Genomic DNA, 17,917 nt, shown 5'->3' on the forward strand with positions numbered 1-17,917 from the left:
TTGTGTTTGGTATCTGAGATCCTGGGTCTTGACAGCAGAGTTCTGCAGGCACTTTTACTGGAAGAATATTGTGCTTTTAAGACTTGAAATACTCAAAATTCAACATTTATTTATTCTACAAGAAAAGGCCCAAACACAAATGACTTTCACAAATAACTATAGGAACATGCTATAGTGACAAGTTTAAATCGAACTGCTGCACAGGGATAAATGCCATTAGCGTCTGCAGGAAATAGGACTAGTGCCACTGTCTTCTGATTTTAAAAACCTGTTTTGCATATGAGGAAATGGCTTAGAATGTATGCTGCAGGAATATTAGTCCTGTGTTCAAGTGAGACTTTGCTACACATGTGTTTCGAGTCTTTGCATCACAGTGAAGAAAATTCAGTCTGATATTTCTATAAGCTACGTGATCTTTAATGAAGAAGAGGATCTGGGCTGCTTAGGTTTCTGTGTTCTATAGGACAGTCTTCTTAATGCCCACCGAATACCATAGGCTTCATTTGCGTATGGTTGAAAGGGTCACCATGAAGATTCCACTTCAAAACACGTCTTTGTAGCTGGACGTTGTTGCCCCATGTAGTGTGTGTGCACGCGTGGCGTGGGAAACGGAAGACCAGAGCACCAAATGCAAGTTTTCAGAACACAGCCATTTCCAGATAGGCCCGGGAGCCCCTGATGGTGCCGGTCCACCCTCACTCAACTTGACTGGTAGATGTTGCAAGTTTGAGTTTAAGGTGCTGAAAGAGTGCTCTAAATCTAAACGTAGGCACCTCTCAAAAATTCTTATTAAAGAGTCCTCAAAGCATTTTCTCTTGACTAGCAGCTAATTTTATATTTAGAAGCTTAGAAAATCTTGCATCCTTGTCTTTAGACTGTGAGCTTTTGTGTATTGCTGATAACATAATGGGTGGAATCCTGACTTGGCAGCGGCTTCTTCGCTCTGCGGCTTTGTGATGCCATCTCCATGCATTGCAACGGGAGCAGGACAGCCTAGAAGCCTCTCGCAAGTGCTTGAGAATGGTGCAGCTCCAGTGCGTTGGCTTGTAGTAGCCTTCCATCTTTCTTGGCCTCTAAGTTCTCCTATAGTCACCTTTTAGTAATGGGAGCTTCTCCTCCCCTTACCACTATAAACAGAAAATGCCCATTGAGCATGGCTGGTAACTCAGTCCTGGCAAGAACCCTTTCCAACTCTTGACTCCCTGTGTAAAATCCTGAATTCTCTAGCTCTTTCCTTCCTTCTCAGTTTCCGAGGCCACTGTTTAACTTGATGGCTCCTTAATTCTTAACCAGTCGAACCAGATACTCCTCCCTTTCCTTCTTCTGTTCAGAGTTGGTTCCCAGGTCTGTTTTCCTCCTACTCTGCTGATTTGAGCCTTGGAGAAGAGCTGGGCAGGTGCTCTGCTGTGCCCTAGTGCGGGTAAGGCTCTGTCAATACTGTGCACAGATGAGATTATTGCAGTGTGCTAGGCAAGTCATGGAAAGATGTGTGTACACGTTTGTCCCCCTTGGCCTGCGGGAACTCTGTCTGCTCTACCTTTCTCTGCTTCCCCAGTGTTGAGATTACAAGTGCTCACCACCTTGCCCAGCTTTTCAGCATGGGTCGAATACAGGTCGTTGGGCTTGCACTGCAAACACTTGATTGAACTGTATCTCTCCAGCCCCTAAAGACTTAATTCAAGCTGACTTCTTGTTTTCTCTACTAGGAATCCCAAGTGAGTTATAACACTTATTTCTGTAGTAAAGTGCTGAGTGTAAGAGGTGTTAACTCGAGTCTTCTTGAGACTCAATGAAAAGTAGGCGGTTTTGTTTTTTTCCTCTGGGTCTACCAGTTAGATCTGATTATGAAGGCTGAGTGTGCATGTTTCTTCAATCTCAGCTCATGTTCTGTGGGAACACAAGAGAGCTTCTGTGTCCTTTACGCTCTGCGCTTGACAAATGGACCAATCAGCCTTGCTTGTTGTCCAACCTTCCCCTTTGTTTTCACTGCAGCCCAAAGTGCTGCTGCTTATGAAACTCTAAATATTAAAACAGTTTAATCAGCTGCTAAGGTCTAGGATCCAGCTTAGTTGTATCAGCCAGCGTGGCTCTGGGATAAACTAGAGATACATGAGCAAGGGTTCTCACAGTGAATGGGCTGGTCCCTGTGACAGTAATGTTACCACTTGTATGTGCAAAACTTGCTTAATCAACACCTGTCACTAACCTGCAGCCACTCACACTTCTGTTGACACAGAATGAACCACTAAGCTATAACAAAGGACAAGGTATTGACTGGCTGGTTGCTGGGAGCTGGTACACCCTGTCCGAGGACTTGTTTACAAAGCTGAGCTATGTTTGGTTGGTACAGTCCACACGGCTCTCATGTAGAGAGCCACTTTCTTTCCTTTGCTACATGAGTGCCGGCAGTATGGTCCTGGATGCCCACTGCCACCTCCTGTGACCCACGCTGACCTTGACAACTCTGGTCTCCAGGAAGTTGTGTACCCTAGGAATATGCTCCCCAGGGGCTAGTGTCTTCCTCTCAGTCTTTCTGTTACCCTTCCTGTCTAGATGCAGTGCAGAAGTCTTTGGGGATGGCGGGAGGGGAGAAAGAATCTCCAATCTTAATCTGTCATGTACATGTCACTGATTTCTTAACTTTGTAGGAGAGTCACTTGAGAGTCCTGAACACCTGTCACTGAACTGCACCAAGCTCCTGTGCCAGATCCCAGGTGCTCAGCCAGCTTGCTTCTTTGGGGCGTGTCATATATATTCACAAGAGAAATTCCCGGAGCAGCGGCTACTCCGCGACATGGAGTTTTTAGCTGATTTTTTTTTCTTTATGAACGTGAAGAACTGCCACTCTTGATACTCCAGGAATACAGTCATCTGCATCCTAGAAGTGAATACAGCAGCCAGGAGGCCTTGAGGGGTCATCTGGTCCTGGTGACAGGCAGCCTGGAGGAAGCGTGCCGTGGCTGTTTTGAGGTGTCCTTTGGGGCTGTGTTTGGAAGTCCCTGGTCACTGTATGTAAACTGAATGGGTCTTTGTTGTGTTTCAGCTTCCTTAAGTCAGCGTGGAGGGAAAATGCTCTTGTTTGGGTCAAAATTGTAAAAGCAAAACCCAATTCATATAACCTTTCAGAATCTATTTACAGTGACTTCTCCCCTTTCCTTTTGCCCTTATGCACCTCTAAATGTCATAATTATTGAAGGCTGAAGTTTTGGGAGCAACATGTACTAGCTTACGGGTGAAAACAATCCATTGGAGATGTGGCCGACATGGGACCTGTATATACCCTTTCCCTCTGTTTCCATTCCCAGGCCAGTTGGAAATCATTCGGAAGTGCTGGCTGCAATCTAGTGTTACACCAGGGTCTGGCTAGACATACCGGCTTGATGATAAAAATCAGAGTGTCCGGCCTGATGCAGATTTTGAAAGACATTTGTGTTACTGCAGTTGGGATTCTGGACGGATGCCATTGAATGCTGAGATGTTTTTAGGGGCAGAGTCAAAGTGGGGACATTTTGGCCACATGGTCATTTATGGAGCTGCTAGTTCTGTCTAGCAAAGGGGCAGGTCCCTAGCAGGGCTGGCAACTGAAGCATATCCATGTCTGCCCTGCTTAGGAACAGCAGCCCAGCCTCAGCTGGCCTCCAGAACACCCAGAAGCTGACCCAGCCGTAGGTTCTGAGCATTCTCACTACACGTTCATACTCCTGTTATCTGAAGCAAAGGTTCCTCTGCCTTTACACCTAGTTCTGTCCAGGGCCGTGGCTGTCACTTTGAGAAACTTCTTGCTGCCTGGTACCACTCCATGCCTGCAGCTGTGTTTTATTATTGAGACATGGGTGAGGCTACTATAGAGCGACGGCTGCCACAGGTGTTCCCCGTGTTCTTACCTGCCTAAAGCATGGCTTCTCCGTGATGTTATCTTAGCAGTACATCTCTCTTACCCTTTTCCAGAATGCAAGGTCACCCGCCAACACACTCACACATGTGTGAGGCTGTTAGACTATTACCAACTGGGGCAGAGCTTTCTATAGGAGCAACTTCAGCTATCTTTGTCAGGAGCAAAGGGCCCAAGCCCCTTACTTCTGTGAGGCTCTTGTACTGATTCCCTCCACATGGGCCTCATGAGTGAGCCCTGGCTTCTCAAGGTCTGATATAGAACAGCAGTCTTACTGAAGCAAGCCATCAGGGAATACTATGAAATTAGGTAATGGGGTTTTAAGATGTTACCTTTCCTTTTTCCATTCTTTCTCCCTTCACTTCCCTTACCTTCCTTTCTTTTTGTTTTTTGTTTTGGTTTTGTTTTTTTGAGACAGGGTTTTTCTATGTAGCCCTAGCTTTCCTGGAACTTGCAGAGTCTGGCTGGCCTCGAACTCAGAGATCCACCTGCCTCTGCCTCCGGATTGTTGGGATTAAAGGCATGTGCCACCATGCCTGGCAAGATGTTACATCTTAATGTGTTCATTTTGGTCATTAACCAGGCACGTGTATGTGTGTGTGTGTGTGTGTGTGTGTGTGTGTGTGTGTGTGTGAAGGAGGAGGGAGGAGGGTGCTGGGGGACCTGAAAAGGGCACTCACATCTCCTGGGGTAGACAATCAGAAAGCCAACATCCATCATCTTCTCTAGAACTCACTTTAGCAGACTATCTTTGACAGTCCTAGTCTTACCTCTGCCCCATCCTCCTTTCTACCTCACCTAGCTTTTTCCAGAGGTTCTAGAGAAAGATGCAAGAGCTAAATAAGAACAGAGGAGGAGCAGGAAGCAGCAGCAATATTCTGTGGATTCGTTGACTGACCTTTTTTTCTTCCTTTGGATAACCTACCTAAATCATGGCTGGGAGTGCTGGCCTCAAGACCTCCTCTTCCCTCATCAGGGAGTGGGTGAGGGACAGGAGAATCTGCTGACTGTTGTGCCAAGTGTCTTTCCTTGTTCTGGGTCATCATCCCCATCATCCTCGAGAAGAATTCTGGAAGCTTTTGCCAGCCTCTTTCTGTGATCGAAGAGCAGTTGAGCAAAATGAGGGCGAAGTGGGCAGGGTGGGTGTAGGCAAGCCCCAGGGACCGTCCTGCACACACACTGAATTTAGGAATAAAAGAGTTGGGCTTGGTTGGTACTGGGAAGTGCAGACCTCCAGCCGTTCATGCCTCACTTCACACCACAGGCTAGTCAGTTCCAACTAGGCGAAGCCCTGCAGTCTACAGCTCCAAACCATGGTCTCAGTAGTCTCTGGACCTTCACAATGTAGAATCACATCAGCTGTTTATTCCTCCAAACCAAGGATGTGGAAAGAGGCCAAGGAGGGCTTCTGAAATAACCAGCGTGCTTGCTCTTGATATTGACTTGATCATGAGGGAGGAGAAGGCAAGGAGGAAGAGGATGACCCTGAGGGCCAAATGGATCTCTGCAGCCAGGGCCAAAGCTGCCACTTTTGATGCTGAGCTGATCCCTTCTGGAAACCAGCTTGAAGATGCAATTCTGCAGAAATGCAGGGTTCTAAGTGAGCCAAGGCAGGAGAGGGTCTCTACCCTTGTCTTTGCTACTCCAATCTGGGCTGGGAGGACTAAGAAAAATGATGAATGCTTGCTGGATGTGGTGGTTCATTCAGGAAATCTCAGCACTTGGGAGGCTGATAAAGCAGAAGAGTCACCATGATTTTGAGACTTGCTTGGGCTACGTTCAGCCCGAGTTGCTGAATGAAACTCTGTTCCAAGAAAACAAGCAGAAAACTCCCCAGAGACCATAGTGGCTGCTTCTGTGTTCCTGGAGACCTGGAAAAACCTTAGATGATCACCAAGGCTATGCAGAACTTGAGCATAACCAGAAACTGCTCCCGTTAAAAACCCTTCCCTCCCTTGCAGCGTGCGGGGAAGACACACCTCAGGTGGCTGAGGGCGCTGTGCAGATCTGCATGGCTGTGTTCTGATATCCTGGGTCGTCTCGGGATCAGGATGCTGCTGCTGCAACCTACAGTGTTTCTAGCACCAGGTGCTTGGTGATGCGTTCCGGGAGCAGTCTGGTGCAGGGGAAGGAGCATACGCGCACTGGAAGGGGAGTCAGGACCACTTTGCCTAGCTCTGCAGCCAACCATCTGAGTCATAATGGCCGAGACCAGGTTGGAGTGGAACTTTTTCTGGAAGAGATTCCAAAAGGCTTCAATGTGTGTCCTGTGTTTTGTGTTCCACAAAGAGAAACACATGCACTGTTTCTGAAGGTTGTCCCACCAGACCTTTTGTAAACGCGGGGGCATTTACATTATTTACATTACTGACACCTTGTTCAGAGCAGGTAGAATGCTGAACCATATAGAACCCCTCACGATGTCTTCTCATGCAACAGGGAGCTACCCACTCCCTTTGGGTTCCCATCTAACCTTGAGGGAAAAGCAAATTCTGTGTGAGGTCAAAGAGACACAATCCTATGACCCTCTTCACAGGGGGCACAGGCTCTTCTCCTCTGGATTCCTGCTGTTGGCTCTAAGCCTGGGTAGCATTATGTGGGGGTCCCTCTACTCTGTTCTGAAAGGCCCCACTTGTTGCATAGGGTCTAGCTTCTTTCTTTCGGCATCAAGATCCCTAGGAGGTCCAGCTGCGATGGGGCCTTTGTCAGCCTACTCCCAGCAAGGATGGCACTAGCTTGCTCTGGGTGGGTAGTAGGCTCCTAGGCTGGGCTTCCCTATTTCTGTCTGCAAAAACACCATTAAAAAGTATTGCCTCTTGTGTTGCTGAGGTCCAACTACAATGTCTGCATTTGATGGAGGTAAGTCAAGGCTTCGAAGCGGGCCTCTGCCCAAAGGCAAGCAAAACACTAATAAGAATGCAAAACCAAGCCACACAGATATCTTACTGGGTACCGTCAGCAGGGGAGCAAGCATATGGTGGGTGTAGTGATGTCTTATCTGTCTAGAACGTCCGCCCTGAGGAGCCCAGTGGCTCTCAAGGCTACTGCTCAGTCAGGTGGCATTGGAATGTCACGGTCAAGGAGGTGGGAATGCGCGTAGATCATCAGTTCCTGGGTCAGAGGCATCTAGGAAGTGTGTTTCCACCAGGAACCGAGGCTGAGAAGGAAGGAGCCAGAGAAAGTCTCCAGTCATCGAGTCTTCCTGCCTTCCTGCTCTTCAGCCCGAGGAGGAAGCTAGTCGGAGAAGAGGCTGGCAAAGGACTTCCTCAGGTTGCGGATGGTCTCAGCCTTAGCCTCGTCTTCACTTGGGGTCCCTCGATGGGAGGCATCTGACGTACTGAGGCTGTTAGTCAGGGACTGAGATTTGCTGAAACAGAAAGCAAGAGTTTGGGGATGGTCATGGCTGGGACTCTCAAGGGAATGAGTCTGGAGCCAGCTGTAAAGTCATCAAAGGATGTTGAGACCTGAAATCAGGCATCACAGTGTGTATAGGATGCTAGCCTAGAATTTACAAGGTGGCGGGGGGTATCACATTCATTTTCTTAGGTCTAGAAATCGGGGTTTCCAGAGGCAAGTACGGCTTGGATAGACCTTCCAGCAAGAAGTAGGGAGCCCTTACAGCTTCCATTCTTTCCCCCATCCCAGGCTGCTCTCTAATTTGTCAGCCATAGTGGGCCATACCAGGTTCTAGTTATTCTCAGAGGTCCCAGCGTTAGCTGAGAAACCAGATAGTCCCTGTTCTAGATCCCCTGTCTCAGCTGAGGGATTTTCCAGATAGGAGAGGCCTGTGGTCCTGAACATGAGTATTGCATTGGTTGTTAATTGATATAGGAAGGCCCAGCCACCGTAAGTAGCGCCATTCCCTGGACAGGTGGCTTTGGGCTATGTGAGAAAACTAGCTAAGCAGGAGTCAGTGAGCAAGTCAGATGACAGCTTCTACTTCAAGGTCCAGTCTGAGTTCATTTCCTGATTTCTCTCAGTGATGAACTGACCTGGAAGCTGAAACAAATCCTTTCGTCTCCAAAGTTGTTTAGAAAAAAAAATTCAAGATTTTTATTTGTATTTTATGTGCATGGGTGCTTTGTCTGCATGTTTCTCTGTGCATTACATGCATGTTGGAACCCATAGAGGCCAGAAGAGGGTGTTGGATCTTCTGGAAATAGTTACAGATGGTTATTAGCCTCCATGTGGGTGCTGGGAACTGAACCCTGGTCCTCTGATTGAGCGCTCTTAACTACTGAGATACTTGTCCAGCTCCTCTAAAATTGTTTTTTTGTCAGAGTGTGTTATCACAGCAACAGGAAACCAGAATAACAGGAAAATGATTTTTTTTTCAGCTACATAAATTGACATTTGTTTGTTACACAGCAAATGGTGACCAATACAGGGATCATGAGGACGTGGTGGAGCCTAATCTGTACTCTCAAACTGCGTCCCTGCTACACAAATGCCACCCTATAGGTCCACTTTTGGACCTTGGATTCTCAGCCAGGCTGTGGTAGGTTCTTTGTTCCTGATCCTGAATCAGCTCATCTTTGGATATACTCTAACTCTCCTCGATATCCATTCAGACTCTCAGATACTTACTTGAGGTGGGGGTGAGGTGGTGCTGACTTTTGGGGCTCTTCTCCCTGCTGGGAGGTGCTGCGGCCCTGCACGGGTGGCCGGGGATATGGCTTGGTGGCCTGGTTTGGAGAAGTGCCACCAGATGCCCGGGATAACTGCGGAGAGCCTGGGGACCTCTGCTGCTGTGGAGATCCTGACTGAGGGCTCACAGGCTGCTGGCCTTGTGGGGAAAGCCTCTGTTGGGATGGACTTCTAGATCTGGGAGGCTGGGGAGACTGAGCTTGACGAGGACCCCCTAGAAGCCAAAGAAAGAGTTAAATTTTAATTTGTTTTGGGAATAAATGTAGCTGTGCACTTAACACACATGTTTTTATAGACAAGTTTTTCAATAACTGAAAACAACATAGATGCTAGATCTCAGGGAGGTGGTTAGGAATATCAAGAAACAGCTATATGGCAGGGGACATAGTTCACTTGGTAGAGTGCTTGTTTAGCATACACGAAGCCCTATAATTGATTCCCAGCATGGTTAGGCATGGTGGTGCCTGCCTGTAATTCCAGTATTCAGGAGGCAGAGGCAAGAAGATCAGGAGTTCAAAGTCATCCTTGATGATGTAGAGAATTCAAGGCCAGCATGGGGTACCTAAGACCCTGTGCCAGAACAAAAATACCCACAAGAAAGCATCTATATGGTGGCGTATGGGCTGATTGTCATGTGCTGTGTCAGGGTACCATTAACCGACCTCTTGACAGTATGTGCCACATGCACACCACTACACGGAAGGAGAAAAAGCCGTTTATAAGGTCGTGTGTATTTGTTTCTCATTGCGCACTAATGTATAGAGTAATGTAATAAAGAAACACTGGAAAGTTGCACATTAGAACAGGCAGGTCTTACATGTATGGATGGGTTTGTGGGGGCAACTGCAGCACGTTAGGGATTTGACGTGGTGTTATAGACAGAAACATGCTTTCTTAGATTCAAATGTTGATGCCCTAACCCTCAATGTGGCTGCATTTGGAGAGAGGGACTTTAGAGAGGTAATGAAGGTTAAAGGTCATAGGGTGAGGTTTTGATGCAGTGGGTATGGAGTCCTTATATGAAAAGGAAGAGGAAAGCAGGAAGATGTGGAGTCAAGTGTAGTGACTCAGGAGGTTTTGGCAGGAGGACTGTGTCAAGTTTGAGGCTAGCCTTGGCTACACAGCGAGTTTCATCTAGTCTGTTTAGAGTGGGACACTATCTGAGACACCAAAATGAATTCCCTCTTGGTATAAGACATAGATCTTGCTCTCTTTCTAAAGGGGGTAAACATAAGGAAAATACCGACGGACTCTTGTCTCTGGAAGGGAGGGAGGGAAGAGCAGGGCCCCAGGCAGATGGCAACAGCCCTTACTAACCACCAGGGGATACTGGGTAGGAACACAGTTGGGAGCTTTTCAGAGAGGCTAAAGATTGACCAGGAGTGGGGGTGGGAGACTTAAGATAAAATCCAGGCTTTAAGTAAAAGTGTCACGATTTTTGTACGCTTTTTTTTTGTTTTCTCCACCCAGTGCAAATCAAACAAAACATCTGATTTCTCCTTTTATCTTAAGCCCTCCATCCCCACCCCCAGTTGATGCTATCTTGGAAAATCTGTGTCCTTGTTCAATAACTCATTGAGTATTTCATGTGTTTCTACTTTACCACTGGGATCCATCGGGAGATACTTGGTTGTTTCTTACAGCTTTTTGGCAAAGCAATCAACTTAGTATTTTTTATTTGAGCATATACTATATATATGTATACATACATACATAAAGTTTCCTATGCACAGAATTGACCCTAAAAAGATAAAATTTATTAAAAGAAAACTTCATGTTTACTGAATTTGAAAATGAGTTCAAAACAAATTAATAATGTGATTCTAATTGTTATTTTTAGACATTGGTAAAACTCTCCAAGTAGTTTCATTGACAAACTGGCCTCAGAGATTTCCGCTATCTCCATCTCTCCATCTCTAGGATTACTCTGTCACACTCAGGTTTTATTTTATTTTATTTATTTATTTTATGTGGGTACCGGAGTTCAGAGCCATGTCTTCATGTTCAGAAGGCATGCACTTACCCACTGAGCTGCCTCCTCAGGCTCTTTTGAGACAGGATCTCACACTATAGTCCAGGCTGACCTGGCATTGAACTCAATTGATAGTCCAGAATAGCCTGAAACTCACAGCAATCCTCCTGCCTCAGTTTCTTTTGTGCTGAAACTCATCAGGTCAGGCCTTGTTTGTTATATTTCGAGAAGACTGACCACAGATACTGATGATTAAAACACCAACCTAACAGGTATTTTGACAAATACGGTAACTTTTAGTCCACAGTTAAATATAATTTTGATTATTGTATATGCATTTGGAGTATATTGGAGGGTTGTCAATTTCAAAGGCATTTATATGAGAAAGTAAACTCATCTGGAGGGTTATGTTAAGTATAGGAAGTAATGGGGAAAGTAAGGAAGGAGAGAGAAGGCTGAAAGGGAGGCAGGAGGGGGAGAGGAGGGGCCTCTTTCATCCAGAGCTGTGGAAGAGGAGGAGACCATCTGCTGCCCAAGGTCCACTGCTTCCCAGAAGCAATGAATCTCTAATAGATACGATTAGAAAGTCCAGGACAGGATGGAAACGCCTTCTGTCGAGATTGAGAGAAGGCAATCTCCATGCCAAACTGCTCTGAAACCCAAGCTGGCCCAGAGCAGCCAGGCTGAGCACACGGATCTCCTACAAGGGTCACGGTTGGCAGGTGCTCCCCTTGAGCCCGTGCGTGGGAAACCCTCTACACCTGACCTCCCTCCAGTAAATCTTTAGCTATTCTCACAATCCTTCCTCCTCTTGTTATCCAGCTGGGATTCACCCTCTGACAAACTGCAGCTTTGAGGAAAATGTCAGCAGCTGCGGGTATAATCTGGGTATCTTCCTTTTCTCTTTCTCACTCTGGCTGGTTGGCTCGTAAATGTATGCTCAGGCACCACTAGTGGCTACAAATAACATTTCCCAGAAGGTTTGAAAGTCCAGGCTTGTAAAGCTGCCATCTCCTCACTGTGCCTTCCTGGGCAAAGCTTCAATTTCCTACTTGGGAAAAGGGAGACACTGAGGCTTCCTCTGTAACGTGGCTGGGCGGATAGAAATGAGCACAGAAAGGAACGGCCCTAGCACAGGGCCCAGCACATTAAGTACTCGACAGTCCCAACAGTCCCGCTGTTCGCTCTTTCTAACTCCTTCCTGACCTTAAGGGGACAGCAGCCCTCCTAGCTTCCTCATCCTGCAGACGGAGGGAGTGTTCAAAGCTAGAAGATAAAGTGGGGTTATGAGTAACCCTTTCACCAGGGTCGCCTAAGACCATCAAAAACCACAGATAATTTATATTATGATTCATAACAGTAGCAAAATTACAATTATGAGGTAGCAACGAAAATAGTTTTATGGTTGGGGGTCACGACAACATGAGGAACTGTATTAAATCCGTAGCATTAGAAAGGCTGAGAGCCACTGCTCTGGATGGTCTCCAGCAACGTGTTTTTATTGGTTCAATTATTATTTAATTACTCTGTGCATCAGCACACACCCTTGGATGTGCAAGCAGAGTCAGAGGACCTTGCGTGTCTTCCTCTATTTCTTCCTAGATTACACCCCGTAGACCAGTGGTTCTCAACCTTCCTAACGCTGAGATCCTTTAACACAGTTCCTCATGTCGTGGCGACACCCCCCCCATAAAATTATTTCATTGCTGCTTCATAACTGTAATTTTTCTGCTGTTATGCACTGTAACGTATATGGCTGATATGCAGGATATCTGGTATGTGACCCCTTTGGGGGCCATGACCTACAGGCTAAGAACCACTGCTTTAGACGGCATCTGTTATTGAACTTGAAGCCTGCCATTTCTGCCAGACTAACCAAGAGCTGTCTGTTCCTCCCTTCCCCTAGTGCTGGAGCTACGGGCGTGTTTGGCTGTGCCTAGCTGATTTCCCCGAGTGCTTGGGATTTGAACTTAGGCCCTCACATCTGCACAGCAAATGTTCTTACCTGCTGAGCCCCCTCTCTAGTGTTCTGCCTGGCATTTCGACATTCACACTGATAGAATGTTTCTCAGTGGCTTCCCGAGTCTTACCTTGGGGAGGCGGCCTTGGCTGGGGCTGTCCTAGCTGAGGTCCCAGCTGGCCTTGCCCTGGAGATTTTGCAAGTTTAGTCTGTGGACCCTAGAGCAAGAGAAGAGAAGGGAAGCCTGTGATAACGGAATGTCTGGGTGGGAGTCGAGGCCTTATACAGTTTTTTTCAAAATAATCACTGATGTAAAACACATGATGTATGATTCTTCAGTGTATAGATTTTCAGCATAGCCATGGAGGATGCTGTTTACACCCCTGACCTCCTAGTAGCCAGCCCCTTGAGTTTAACTACTACTCCTGTGTTTATAAAGGGATGAGTTTCTATGGGATAAACAGGGATTGGGGTTGGGGGAGGATTTGAAACTAGCTTTTCCAGAAAGCTGGCAAGCTGGTAAATTCTGTGATGAATGGTTTGGTAGTCCCCAGTGGGGCCTATGCAGGGGAGGGGTAGGAGCTTGCTGGGTTCGGGGATGGAGAAGGAAGAGACACAATAGTCTTTATGGACTTGTGCCCTGAGAACACAGGATATATGTGTACATGCATTCTTGCATACACAGTTGCACACATCCAAGCTCAGGCCCAAGATAGAGACACAGAGATGAACACTGTCAACAGTATGGGCAAAGGCTCATGGAACTGGAGTTTTCTTCCCAGGACATAGGAGGTGGAAAGGAGACCCTGCACTCCTCTGTCCCCATCCCATTCTCCCCCATGATGCTTTCCTGGGGTTATCTCCAATAAACCCTGGGGGTTTTCATTCCATAACCTCCTTTGTTCTCAAGAGAACCTTACCCAAGGTCTCAGGGGTGAGGGCACCGTGCCCCCTGGCACCAGGAGTTGGCTCATCTTGGAGACAACAAGGTCGGCCATTAAATGCTTGTCCTCTTCGACATGCTCTCCAATCAGAGGCATTGAACTGTCCATGACCTAGGAGGAGGGAAAGGAGGCTGAATGACTCTGAGTTAAGATGGCTTGACCTGGCTTCCTGGTCTAGGAGTGTTGACTCTGGGCTCAGGAAGGAATGACCACTAGGTGGCAATGTCCTCCATGCAAACAGCCCAGCTGGCCCCTTCCTGTTGTCCAGTTCTGTTTCCTTCTCAACAGACTCCTGGATTCAGTTCAATTCAGCCTCCACATGCTGGAGTCCAGCAACGTGACCAGGGCCAGGGTAGCATGCCTGACCTTTTCTGTATTTTTCTTTGGGGGTTGGTCTCCGCCCCCTCATTTCCCACCCGAATTTCCTCCCAGGGTTGGGACTTGCCCCCTAAGGTTGAAGATGTCCTCAGAGCTGGAAACAGCAATGGTGGGGGCTCCATCACAACAACAACCAAAATTTTGACATAGGCTGAAAGTGACCCAGGGTTCATAGAGAAGACAGAAGAAGACAGAGGGTTGTTCCGGGGACCCTGCAGGATGCAGGCTCGAAGGGAAACACTCTTGAAACCAGGCTGTTTTTGGGAAGAGGGATGGCAGCCCTGGGAGTTCATGTTGGGCTCGTCTACTTTAGTGATAGATAGGAAACTGAGGTTCAGAGATGAGAGAGCCAGTGGACCAGCTGAACACTAGGCGCAGGCAGTTTGGCAGTCTTAAGGGAACACAAAGACTTTGTAGACCTGTGATAGAGCTGTGTTGGCCACCTGCAGGAGCCCAGTCTTCCTCTGTCACCTGCCTCACTCTGTAAAACCCTCTTTGGCCAGCTCTAGGGTAATCATACAGTCTCATTCCCAGATTCTGTACCCAACTTTCTGTACCTCCTCCCCACCTCAGTCACCTGGCTAACTCCTTATCCGTCATGAAACACCTAGTCAGCCCTTCCTTCTAGAAGCCCCTCAGGGACCACACAACTTCCTAGGAGCCCCTCTGTGCCTGGGTCTTTGCTGAACTCACGTAGCTGTCCCTTTAGAAAAATTAGTCTCAGAACTATCATTTGCCATCCCTAAGCCCATGAAGTCAGGAGTGGCCTGTGTCCTGGAGAAAGGGGTAAGCGTGTTCACCCTGGGAAGGCCCTGATAGTACAATTTCACTAAGCACTGATGATATATGATGATATATATTCTAAGAACCAGGTATAGATGACATCAGCTCTATCTCAGAGCAGCACTCTGCAGGGCTGGGCTTTTTGGTAAGATGCTTGGGGCCTTCACTTCCATCCCCAATACCTGCAATCCCAGCATTCAGAAGGTGGAGGCAGGGGCACGAGACGTTCAATGTCTTCCTACATATAGAAGTTGAGGGTAGCCTGGGCTACATGAGACCCTGTCTCACAACAACAGGTCTTTGAGGCTTATGGTTACTCTGATTATTCTCACCAGAGTGATGAGGGTCAGACGGGGAAGTTCTCACCAAGTATTGGATGGCTCAGTGGTGAGACTTCGGACATGGCAGTCGGGGTTCCAGGTCTGTGTTGTGCTATGGGTTTGCTTGGGTCTAGTGTCTGTCAACTGTAAACTAAGGGTTCCGGCAGCTGCTAAGACCCTCCTGGCTGCGGCTTTCAGTGGACGGTGGGTACAAGCACCCAGTGTGCCCCGGGGACTGAAAAGCAAACTAGGGCATGGGTGTGGGTCCCAGAAGGTCCTGCAAACTGTCCCCAAATGGAGCTCTCTGCGGTGGCTGTCCTGCCTGGGTCACAGGTAATCTCCATCACTGGTTTCCCCAAAGGTCCTGGGCTCCCAGCCTGGCCTGTCTCTCGTCCCTCACACCCTGCCCACTGCTTTCTGCCCTGGATGTCCCCCCACATTCTCTGCAGTGGAAAACAGACATGACAAGGAGCCAGAGGTCAGGAACTGGAGTCCCCACAGTGGACACAGCCAGAGGAAGTGGACACTCACTCTCCCCAGGGAAACATTTTTTCCCAGTGAGCAAGGTCATCCTCTGGGCCAGGTCAAAGAGGACGAGGTTCAGGGTGTTTCCCCTAAGCGCCCTCACTGAATGTGCCATGCAAGCCCTGTGCTCTCACGCAGAAGTGACTGGGAGACAGTGGATTTCTATTCCTAGGAACAGACTTCCTCTCTTCCTGATTCCATCCCAAACCTCAAAGGAAAACAATTCTCTAATGTTTCTAAGGGGGAAAAAGAATCCCAAATCTGAAAGCCATCTTTTTTTCTTTGTTTTATTGAGATTTTTCTGGAACATTTTTGAAGAGTTGTTTTCTTATGTTTAGAAGACCCAAATTGACTTTTTTGTTTGTTTGTTTTTAAATGTGAAGCATCTTTCATCCTTGACCTCATCCCTAACCCCAAGTGTCTGGAACTGGGGCCTCTGGGTATAGATTTTTGTGAAAGTGGAGGGATGTCAGAAGCTAGAGGTCATGTGTGTGTGTGTGTGTGTGTATGTTTGTGTATGTGCATATGTGTATGTATGTGTATGTGTACATGTGTATGTGTTTGTGTGTATATATTTGTATGTTTGTGCATGTGTATGTATTTATGTATGTGTGTATGTTTGTATGTGTGTGGTGTTAACTGAGAGAGGAGGGAAACAGTTTATATTTTTCTTCTCACTTTTTAAAGATTTATTTATTTTGTTTGTATGAGTGTTTTGCTTGCATGTATGTATGTACATACATATTCCAGATGGCTGTGAGCTACCATGTGGATGCTGAGAACCAAACCTAGGTTCCTCTGCAAGAGCAATAGGAGATCTTGGCCCTCATTCCTAACGGGATAGCAGCCCTTTCCTACTCCCCTGCCCCATCTGAGCCCTGTTCATTCGGCTTCAAGCCCGGTGCCCAGAGTGAAGAAATGAGTGTGTGTGAGCCCGAACCAGAGTCATGTCTAGCGTCCTAGGGAGGAAAGGTGATGCTGGGTGGTTTGCCAGGAGTTGCTAATGTCCCAGGTGAAGAGGACCTCCACTCACTTCTGTTCTGGGAATAGTCAGAGGAAGAGTATTCTCCAACTCGAGGCAAGGATGGGATTCTACATATAGATGCCACTTACTGGTGGTAGCATCCAGCCTTTCTGGTGGGCCAAGTAGTGAGACTGTCTCTAGCCCTGGGCTCTCGGCTTCCCCAACCCCCACTGCCAAGGCAGCCCTTCCATGACCTGCTGGTATGCCTTTCTAAGGTGCCATACTCCTACCCATTCAGTTACCCGATGCTCTTTGCCTGTTTGTTGGTCCTTGGGCAGTGGGACAGACATGAGGGACTAGAGGACTGACTGGCTACTGTGGTCATCCCAGCCATGTGCCTCTCAGAGCAGCCCACATAGCTGCAGGGGAAGGGTGGCTACGGGGCTCCCCTCACGTGTCTTGGCCTAGTGTCGGCCCATTCCTCCCTTGCCTCATGGGTTGAGAAGTGAGCCTCATGGAAGGAGTGGGCAGAAAGGACCACATATGACTGTCGAGCTGGTAGCTGAGATTGGAGGGGAGCCTTGAGGCCACCAGGGCGTTTCAGGTTAAAGCTGCAGAAGTGCTGGAGGCTGGGAGATGGAGGAGAGAGGAGAAGGAGCCCTTGAGGAGAGTAGGAAGGGGTTGTGGAGGGAAGAGGCTACTGTGGGATGGAGAGATGCATGGGCTGCAGAAGGGTCCTTAGAGCGGTTCTGGATCCCAGTGCCCACCTTTGAACATCTTACAATTCTATTTCTGGCAGTTGCATCTGTCCCTCCAGCTACACTCTGTACAATGGGTGACCTTTTGCTTAACAATGCTTTGCCATTTTTTTAAAAGTTATCTTCTCTTGCAGCTTGCTAATTTTGCTATGCTCAAAACTGTGTCTCAGAATTACCCAGTACCTGGCCTAAAGAATCCTCTGGGGCCCACGTTTGTTGAAAGAACTTAAGGATAGAACCTTGCATGGTGGTAAGGGAATTGCATTCATATCATGTCCTTGAACACTGAGGACACTGGACATGGGCACAGAATCATGTAGAGTCTTAGCCTGATAAGCTGGGAAAAACTGTGCCCCGAGTTCTGGACTCTGAGGTCAGAGTGCTGAGCAGGAAGGCTCCCAGTGTTGCTGAAGCTGAGGTGGGTGCATGAAGCACTCTGGGTGACTCCCTATGCCCTGAGCTATGTGCGGCAGGCCAGAGCTGGGGGTTGGTTAGCTAGGAACTTTTTCCTTCTGGGATGGTCCAGGCTGGACCCTCCCGCTCCATTCCTCACCTCGATGATATAATCTCTCCCATCCTTGCTGTGGACAGCCTTGACAGCACATATGTCTAGGCCGCCGAACATTTCTGAGCAGCTGTCCACCCATAGCCTGTACCTGCAAAGACAGACAGACTGACAGTGAGCATGGGGTAAGAAGCAAGGCAAGAGGTCAGAGGGAGACAGAGAAGGAAGACCAAGGAGTGGGGGCACTCAAGAAGCAGGGACAGAGGATG

The 17,917-nt window shown here is 47.8% G+C and overlaps 1 protein-coding gene across 1 annotated transcript in view; it reads right to left on the reverse strand.

The window, feature by feature from the left end:
* Positions 1-19: 19 nt before the first annotated feature.
* Syn3 (synapsin III) overlaps positions 20-17,917 on the reverse strand; it is a 399,638-nt gene continuing 381,740 nt past the window's right edge. Inside the window, exons 10-14 of the mRNA XM_041673952.1 lie at positions 17,697-17,799; positions 13,392-13,526; positions 12,602-12,689; positions 8,480-8,753; positions 20-7,259 (exon numbers count right to left, since the gene is read on the reverse strand). Coding sequence (XP_041529886.1) covers positions 7,127-7,259; positions 8,480-8,753; positions 12,602-12,689; positions 13,392-13,526; positions 17,697-17,799 — 733 coding nt within the window. The 3' untranslated portion in view covers positions 20-7,126. The remainder of the gene's footprint in view (positions 7,260-8,479; positions 8,754-12,601; positions 12,690-13,391; positions 13,527-17,696; positions 17,800-17,917) is intronic.

The sequence above is a fragment of the Microtus oregoni genome, unplaced genomic scaffold (genome assembly GCF_018167655.1).
Source record: "Microtus oregoni isolate MIOR12 unplaced genomic scaffold, Mior012 000001F_ref0000356, whole genome shotgun sequence".
NCBI lineage: Eukaryota > Metazoa > Chordata > Mammalia > Rodentia > Cricetidae > Microtus > Microtus oregoni.